The sequence below is a fragment of the Colobus angolensis genome, unplaced genomic scaffold, assembly GCF_000951035.1.
Source record: "Colobus angolensis palliatus isolate OR3802 unplaced genomic scaffold, Cang.pa_1.0 Scaffold21, whole genome shotgun sequence".
NCBI classification, from domain to species: Eukaryota; Metazoa; Chordata; class Mammalia; order Primates; family Cercopithecidae; genus Colobus; species Colobus angolensis.
In genome coordinates this window covers 7,047,178-7,055,788 of record NW_012115266.1, presented here as the reverse complement: position 1 = coordinate 7,055,788, position 8,611 = coordinate 7,047,178, and the positions used below count along the sequence as shown (strand labels likewise).

At 51.6% G+C, this 8,611-nt stretch overlaps 1 protein-coding gene across 4 annotated transcripts in view; it reads left to right on the top strand.

Moving 5' to 3' along the window:
* Positions 1–8,611, top strand: part of SLC3A2 (solute carrier family 3 (amino acid transporter heavy chain), member 2) — a 29,278-nt gene that overhangs the window by 18,997 nt on the left and 1,670 nt on the right. For all 4 annotated transcript variants that reach the window (XM_011942655.1, XM_011942653.1, XM_011942654.1 and 1 more), the window contains 7 exons: positions 2,218–2,646; positions 3,099–3,272; positions 4,104–4,195; positions 5,651–5,719; positions 5,826–5,884; positions 6,347–6,527; positions 6,635–6,778. In XM_011942655.1, the coding sequence (XP_011798045.1) occupies positions 2,218–2,646; positions 3,099–3,272; positions 4,104–4,195; positions 5,651–5,719; positions 5,826–5,884; positions 6,347–6,527; positions 6,635–6,778 (1,148 nt within the window). The remainder of the gene's footprint in view (positions 1–2,217; positions 2,647–3,098; positions 3,273–4,103; positions 4,196–5,650; positions 5,720–5,825; positions 5,885–6,346; positions 6,528–6,634; positions 6,779–8,611) is intronic.

Sequence of the window (8,611 nt, the reverse complement as noted above, 5' to 3'; positions counted from 1 at the left end):
TTTTTTTTTTTTTGGAGACAAAGCTTCACTCTTGTTGCCTGGGCTGGAGTGCAATGGCGCGATCTTGGCTCACCACAACCTCCACCTCTCGGGTTCAAGCGAGTCTCATGCCTCACCCCTCCAAGTCCGAGACTACAGGTGTGTGCCACCACATCTGGCTAATTTTTGTATTTTTAGTGGAGATGGGGTTTCACCATGTTGGCCAGGCTGGTCACGAACTCCTGGCCTCAAGTTACCTGCCAGCCTCAGCCTCCCAAAGTGTTGGGATTACAGGTGTCAGCCACCACACCTGGCCTGTTAAGTTTTTTTGAGGCAGAGTCTTGCTGTGTCACCCAGGCTGGAGTGCAGTGGCCCATTCTCGGCTCACTGCAACCTCTACCTCCTGGGTTCAAGGGATTCTCATGCCACAGCATGAGAAGTGGGATTACAGGTGTGATTACAGGTGTGAGGCACCATGCCCAGCCAGGCCCAGATAATTTTAAAATGTATGTATGTATTTATTTATTTAGAAATTGGGTCTCAATATGTTGTTCAGGCTGGTCTTAAACTCCTGGCCTCAAGAAATCCTCCTCCTTGGCCTCCTAAAGGGCTAGGTGACAGGCATGAGTCACACTGCACCCAGCCTTGAGCATTTGTGCTCGAGATAAAGTCCATTCAGAACCTCTGGTTGGCACTTCTTATCTGGCACATGCAGGACACCTTGGACCTCTTATCATCTTTGAGCACTGATCTGAACCCACTTGCTCGCCTTCTCCCGGGGCTGCCCCCTGCACCCCTTGTTCCTAGGGTGGGGATGAGGATGGATGCCTGGGGTTGCAGAGGGGGCTAGCAGAAGATGATCCTTTTCTCTGTGCTATTACTTAAGATCTTGGCTTTTGCTTTCTTCCAAATACACAGCAATCTTGGCTTCCAGCCTAGGTGGGAAAGGGAGAAAGAACCGGTTTCCTCCAGCTCCTCTCTGAAAGTAGCCCAACTGGCACTGTTTAGGAACAAGGAGTTCCTGAGAGTGTGGGCACCTCATGGTGTTGATGTCCGGTAGTTTCCTGCTGTGAACTTTTCTCTGCCCCACTTCAATCCAAGGACCCTGTGGAGGGAATTCTAGGCTTCTTCAAAGCCTTTGCAGTATCAGCTGCCTCCAAGGCCTAACATAGTGAAGTGATAGGGAGACAGGACCGTGGGGGAGTTTGGGATGACCGTGATAGACCCTGCAAGGTGGGAGAGTCTGGCCATGGCATCTTCTGGTCTATTCTAGGAAGAAAGGGGATGCCTCTGAGACCTAGCTCTGTTATGTTCATTACAGCCCTATCAGTCTCTTCTGGATGTCTGATTCCTAGCTGCCAAACATCCAGGTGCTAGCAGCTGGGGGTGGGGTAGGATACGAAGGGGGGTGTCTACCTCAACTCTCCTGCCCAAACCGTTCATTTTAAAGTACTGTGAAGAAGACTGGATTCTTGTTAATTCAATAAAGTTAACAAAGCAAAGTATTGTAGTGAGTACACAATAAATAGTTGCTGCATGAGGAATTACTTGAAATAAATTCAAGATGAGTCTTGAAAAACGAGTGGGAGTGAGCCGTGCATGGAAGCAGAGGTCTAGCGCCAAGTCCCAGAGGCCTGAAAGAGCAAGCCTTGGTCGGGGAAAAGGCAGAAGTTGTGACTGGCTGCCTCTGAGAGCGCAAGTAGCCATGCGACGTTGGGAAAACCCGGCGGTGGCCGGAGCCGTGAACCAGGGGCAAATGGAGGATAGTGTTGGGGTAGTTACTAGCCTGCCGGAACGGAAGAAGAGGGGCCTTTGGGGGCGGTAAGGCCTAAAGGACACTGGAGGAGCCTCGGGATTTGGGCCAAGATCACAGGCCTCGTCCACTTAAAGGTGGCTTCGTGCCAAGCCTTCCCAGAGTCAGGTTGAAAAGAACCTTAGGTTTAGCTAGGTTGGAGATCAGAAATTGGACGACGCAGGAAGTACTGTCGGAGGCCGGTTCCTGACTTTACTACCCTGAGCCACCCACGGCTGGGGCAGTCCCCGAGGTTCCACCTTAAGGGGCGGGCCGGGGCGGGGCTCCGCTGCCCCTTCCCAGAAGCCGCGCCTGTTGCTGAGCAGATGCAGTAGCCGAAGCTGCGCGGAGGCACACAGGCCGGGAGACCGTTCGGAGTCCTAGGGTCCGGGCAGGGGTTGAGCCACCATCTGACCTCAAGCTTCGTCGTGTCGCCGGTTCTGCAGGCACCATGAGCCAGGACACCGAGGTGGATATGAAGGAGGTGGAGCTGAATGAGTTAGAACCCGAGAAGCAGCCGATGAACGCGGCGTCTGGGGCTGCCATGGCCGTGGCGGGAGCCGAGAAGAATGGTCTGGTGAAGATCAAGGTGGCGGAAGACGAGGCGGAGGCAGCAGCCGCGGCTAAGTTCACGGGCCTGTCCAAGGAGGAGCTGCTGAAGGTGGCGGGCAGTCCCGGCTGGGTGCGTACCCGCTGGGTGCTGCTGCTGCTTTTCTGGCTCGGCTGGCTCGGCATGCTGGCGGGTGCCGTGGTCATAATCGTGCGGGCGCCGCGCTGTCGCGAGCTACCGGCGCAGAAGTGGTGGCACACGGGCGCCCTCTACCGCATCGGCGACCTTCAGGCCTTCCAGGGCCAGGGCTCGGGCAACTTGGCGGGTGAGTGGAGCGCGCCGCCGCCCAGGGTGCCCCGGGTTGAATCTGGTGACCTGCACCGACCCCCTCCCCTGTCCCCAGATGGATCTAGATGGTTCTCCCCTCCATCCGGTACCGACGACCGTTCCCTCTTCCCCCACCCCCTCCCCGGCACATTGCCCTTCCCTCCTTTCTTTGAAGAAAGCCGACCCGCCCCTCACTCTGTCACGAGGGTGGGTGACTCAGCGTCCTCCCTCCCCGCGGTGCCAGAAGCCAGTTGCAACCGGTTTCTCAAGTAATGTGCAGGAGTCCTTACATCAGCTCCTCTGAGTCTCATGATTCAGCCTCGCCTCCCCATCACCCCTCTCCCCGCTCCCTTCTCCCCGTCCCATCCTTAGGCTCTGGGAGAAGGGAGAGTGGGGAGGTAAGGGGCCCCTCAGAGGGGCCTCACCTGTTAACCCAGCCCCCCATTTCAGGTCTGAAGGGGCGTCTTGATTACCTGAGCTCTTTGAAGGTGAAGGGCCTTGTGCTGGGCCCACTTCACAAGAACCAGAAGGACGATGTCGCTCAGACCGACTTGCTGCAGATCGACCCCAATTTTGGCTCCAAGGAAGATTTTGACAGTCTCTTGCAATCGGCTAAAAAAAAGAGTGGGTATCTTGGGGTTCCCAAGGAAACAGCTAGAAAAGACTTGGCCAGAAGAATAGAACTTTTGTCTCGTTTCCTCCTAACTAGCTCTGAGTTTTCCTAGGGCAGGTAGAGGGGAGATTTGTTAGTCTTCAGCCCAAAATGGATTTGTCCAGTCGTTTGGGGGCTATTTGCTTGTGGGATCTTGAGCAGGTCATTTAACTTCTGGGCTTTAGTGCCTTTATTTGTAAAATGTAGATATTTACTAAACCAGTGGTTTTTAACTTGTAAAACAGTAGGTTCTTTGCGGGGGGAAAATCCCAAATATTGTTTTACAACTCAGTATAGACACATGTTTAAAAAGGTTCACTTTGGGAGTGGGGAACACAGGGGCCACTTCTCTGCACTATAAACTTTCTGCCTTCCAATATCTTTTTTTTTTTTTGAGATGGAGTCTCACTCACTCTGTCGCCCAGGCTGTAGTGCAGTGGAATGATCTCAGCTTACTGCAGTCTCCTCCTCTGGGGTTCAAGCGATTCTCGTGCCTCAGCCTCCTGAGTAGCTGGGACTACAGCCATGTGCCACCACGCCAGGATAATTTTTATATTTTTAGTAGAGACGATTTTCACCATGTTGACGGGGCTGGTTTTGAACTCTCCTGGCCTGCCTTCCAGTATCTTAAGGCCCTTCCTTGCTCACATCTGTTTCAATGGAATGAATTTTGCCAGGGTTCAAATTCAAGCTTTTGTACCAAATAATACATAGGAAACACTCAGTGACTTGCATTTGTGATTTTCTTGTTTCCCCTTAACACATAGACTGTCTCATGACTGCGTCTTCCTCCATTGTTCTAGGCATCCGTGTCATTCTGGACCTCACTCCCAACTACCGGGGTGAGAACTCGTGGTTCTCCACCCAGGTTGACAGTGTGGCCACCAAGGTGAAGGTGAGTGTTGGAGCTGATGGCTGGTGGAAGTCAGATGCTGAGGCTGGAATGGTCCTTTCACAGCAAGCCCTGTAGACCCAGCCTGGCTGCAGCTGAGGGTCCCTTTGCTCCTTGGGACCAAGCAGGAACGCCTCCTCCTATTGCCAAAGGATAGGCCAACAGCACACCTGTTTTTCTTGTTCCTTTTCTGACCTCTTATTTTTCTTATTTCCTTGGCTCTGAGGATGACACAGTGACAGGAAGGGACCTTCTCAGATGTCAGTCTGGAAGTTTGATTTTTCTTTCTTTTGGGAGAGGAAGCCCTTTATCTGTGGGAATCCTGCCCTGACTGGTTTCCCAGTTCTTGTTTGATGTATTTGGAATAGAGCCCAGTCTGAAATTATAAGCACTGGGGTACTCTATGTGTCTGGGACGGTGCCAAGTATTTTATAGATGTCTCCAATTCCCTGTATAACCATACAGGGTATCTAATTTGCCATAGGCTCAAATCTATACTCAGCAGGCTAGGAGTAGGACTTTGAATGTTACCCTAGCTCCTGATGCCTGGGTCCTAGGACACTGACATGTTCAGAATGGGTAGAACAAAAATGGAAGCAGATACTGACACTGCTGGTAGCTGTGATTCTAAGATAGAAGTCTGGACTCCCAGCATTTGGGTAGGACCCTGGGATCATCCAGTTTAGGCCTTGCCAGTTACTAGGGGACCCGTTAAAAGATGCTGATGAGGGAATGTTTTTGGATTGGATGGTTTGGCGTGAGGGTCTCAGATGGAAATGGAGACCAGAGGAGAGGGTACATGGCCCAGAGAAAGGGAGGAAAAGGAGAGTGGGGGTGAAGTTCTGTGGTGTGTGCAGGAGACTGCCAGGATTCCATTCTGCAGCACTGGCCTCTTTTCAACTCTAAACTGCCCTGGGGCTGTGCTTTGAATTTCAATCTTTCATCCTTGGCCTTGCTCTGAGCAGCTATTGTGCTCACACCTTCCCCAGACCTCAGGAAACTAGGAGAGGGGCGGTCTTGACTGACATTTTAGATCCTGTCTGCTGCTCACTGATTGTGAGTGACCGTGGACGTGTCTCCTTGCTTCTCTGTTTCTTCATCTCTAAAATAGATACACTAACTTTCCAATGCTAAGTGTTAAATGAAGTTTTGTTTATGGATGTACCTTTTCTCTGGTGCCTTTTCTGTAGCTTTCAAAGGTGAAGCTGTGTGATTTGCCGGAGGCAAGAATAGAGAACTAAAGTGCTGTAGCACTAAGAAAAGCAGTGGAAGGGTAGAACTGGAAGGGTCCAAAGGGTAAACCTTTGTAGTGCAGGTGGGGAAGACAGAGGCAAGGCACAGGCCTCTCTCCCCAGCTCCCGGGGAAGTGTGGGGTGGGTGAGGTTTAGTGTGGGCTGGAATTTTCTGAGCCTTTTCCTAAGAATTGATGTCTGTCCTCTATTCTTCTGTCCCCTATAGGATGCTCTGGAGTTTTGGCTGCAAGCTGGCGTGGATGGGTTCCAGGTTCGGGACATAGAGAATCTGAAGGTGAGTTCCCTTTCCACATTAGGGACAAAGCTTGGGCGAGAACAGAGGGACTCAGCCAGAGCCTGGTAATATTCCCTGTTCCTTGATTCTACTTTTTTCTTTCTAGGATGCATCCTCATTCTTGGCTGAGTGGGAAAACATCACCAAGGGCTTCAGTGAAGATAGGTGGGTGCGGGTGCCATTCTGCTGACTGAGTTCCATTGTGGGAACCCCTCGATGGAGTGCTAGGCCTAAGAAGGGGGGATTCCTAGTCTAGAGGACTTTCTGTACCTTTACTCTTTCTTTTTTTTTTTTTGGAGACAAAGCTTCACTCTTGTTGCCTGGGCTGGAGTGCAATGGCACGATCTCAGCTCACCGCAACCTCCGCCTCCCGGGTTCAAGTGATTCTCCTCCCTCAGCCTCCAGAGTAGGTGGGATTACAAGCATGTGCCACCACGCCCGGCTAATTTTTGTATTTTCAATAGAGACGGGGTTTCTCCATGTTGGTCAGGCTGGTCTCGAACTCCTGACCTCAGGTGATCGCCTGCCTCAGCCTCCCAAAGTTCTGGGATTACAGGTGTGAGCCACTGCGCCCGGCCCGTTCTTTCTTTCTTATACTAACCTTGACCCCCTCCCTCCCCTCTGCAGGCTCTTGATTGCAGGGACTAACTCCTCCGACCTTCAGCAGATCGTGAGCCTACTCGAATCCAACAAAGACTTGCTGTTGACTAGCTCATACCTGTCTGATTCCAGCTTTACTGGGGAGCATACAAAATCCCTAGTCACACAGTATTTGAATGCCACTGGCAATCGCTGGTGCAGCTGGAGTGTGAGTACCATGCTGGTGGGAAAGTGGGCAGATGGGAGAAGAAAGCGTTGCTGGGAGATGGAGGCAGAGGTGGGTTATGGGGCTCACCAGAGTGTCTCTCCCTGTAGTTGTCTCAGGCAGGGCTCCTGACTTCCTTCTTGCCGGCTCAACTTCTCCGACTCTACCAGCTGATGCTCTTCACCCTGCCAGGGACCCCTGTTTTCAGCTACGGGGATGAGATTGGCCTGAAGGCGGCTGCCCTTCCTGGACAGGTACTGCTTGCTGTCTGTCTGTCTGTCACAGGGAGGTTGTTTATCCATCTTACGATGATTCTGGGGATGGCGGCAGATAGACGTGAGCCTTGGGGTGAAAACGCATTTGATTCCTAGTCAGTATTTGGGTAGCTGTGTGACTTTGGGCAAATTATTTTACCTTTCTGAATTTTGGTCATCCCTTGTGTTACTGCATTTCTTGAAGGCTGATTAGGATTAAATGAGGGCATGTTTTTAATGGTAATGTCTGGTACCTGGCAGATGTTTGCTATGGTAGCCACCATTCATTTATTCATTCCTTTATTCTTTGGACAGTGGGTACTGTGCTAGACTCTGTGCCCTCGGAAGCTCATAGCTTAGTGAGGGAGCCAGACAAATAAGTGGAGAAATACATGGCAGTGGCTGGGCACAGTGGCTCACGCCTGTAATTCTAGCGCTTTGGGAGTCCAAAGCGGGTGAATCACCAGAGGTCAGGAGTTCAAAACCAGCCTGGCCAACATGGTGAAACCCCGTCTCTACTAAAAGTACAAAAATTAGCCAGGCGTGGTGGTGCACGCCTGTAGTCCCAGCTACTCAGGAGGCTGAGGCAGGAGAATTGCTTGAACCAGGAGGCAGAGGTTGCAGTGAACTGAGATTGCACCACTGCACAGTAGCCTGGGTGACAGAGCAAGACTCCTCAAAAAAAGAAAAGAAAAGAAAAAGAAAGAAATACATGGTGGGGTACTACTACAAAGGCATTCAGAAGCTTTAGACACAGGGTTACTGTTGATGCCCGACTTTTTTTTTTTAAGTACAGCATTTCACTGTGTTGCCCAGGCTGGAGTGCAGTGGCATGATCTTGGTTCACTGTAGCCTTCGCCTCCCAGGCTGAAGTGATCATCCCACCTCAGCCTTCTGAGTAGCTAGGATATGTACCATAGATAGGTGTGTGCCACCATGCCCAGCTAATCTTTTTTTGGAGACCAGGTCTTGCTCTGTTGCTCAGGCTAGATTCCAGTGGTGCGATTATGTCTCACTGCAATTCTGCCTCCCAGCTTCCCAAGTAGCTGGGAATATAGGCGCACACCACCACGCCCAGCTAATTTTTGTAGAGACAGGGTTTCACTATTGTTGCCCAGGCTGGTCTCCAACTCCTGGGCTCAATTGATCTGCCTGCCCTGACCTCCAAAAGTGCTGGGGCTACGGGTGTGAGCCACTGTGCCTGGCCACAGCTAATTATTAAAATCTGTAGAGGTGTGGTCTCACTGTGTTGCCCAGGCTGGTCTCAAACTCCTGGGCGCAAGTGATCCTCCCACCTTGGCCTCCCAAACTGCTATGATTACAGGTGCGAGCCACTGCACCCTGCCATCAGCACGATGTTTATAGAACCAGTTATTCATTTATTCCACAGATGTTTATAGAGTAATTTTTGTCTGTTGCACTGAGGATACAGCATTGCACAAGAGAGCTGGAGGTGGTTAGATAATTAGATATGCCCAAATAAAATGCCAGCTGCTGATCAGTGCTATGCAAAAGAAGGCAGGGTAAGTAGCCTAGAGACTAGGGGATGATGGGGCTTGTTTTATAGAGAGCAGCCATAGGAGACGTGGTAAGATAACCAAGCAGATACCTGAGGGAAGTGAGAGAGCTGGGTGGCAGTCATCTGGGAGCTCTCGGCTGGGGGGCAACAGTGTATGTGTGAGGACCCTGAGGTGGGAGCCTGCCTCACTCATGCAGTAGAAGTTAGCCAGGCCGGGCGTGGTGGCTCATGCCTGTAATCCCAGCACTTTGGGAGGCCAAGGTGGGTGGATCACCTGAGGTCAGGAGTTCGAGACCAGCCTGGCCAACATGGTG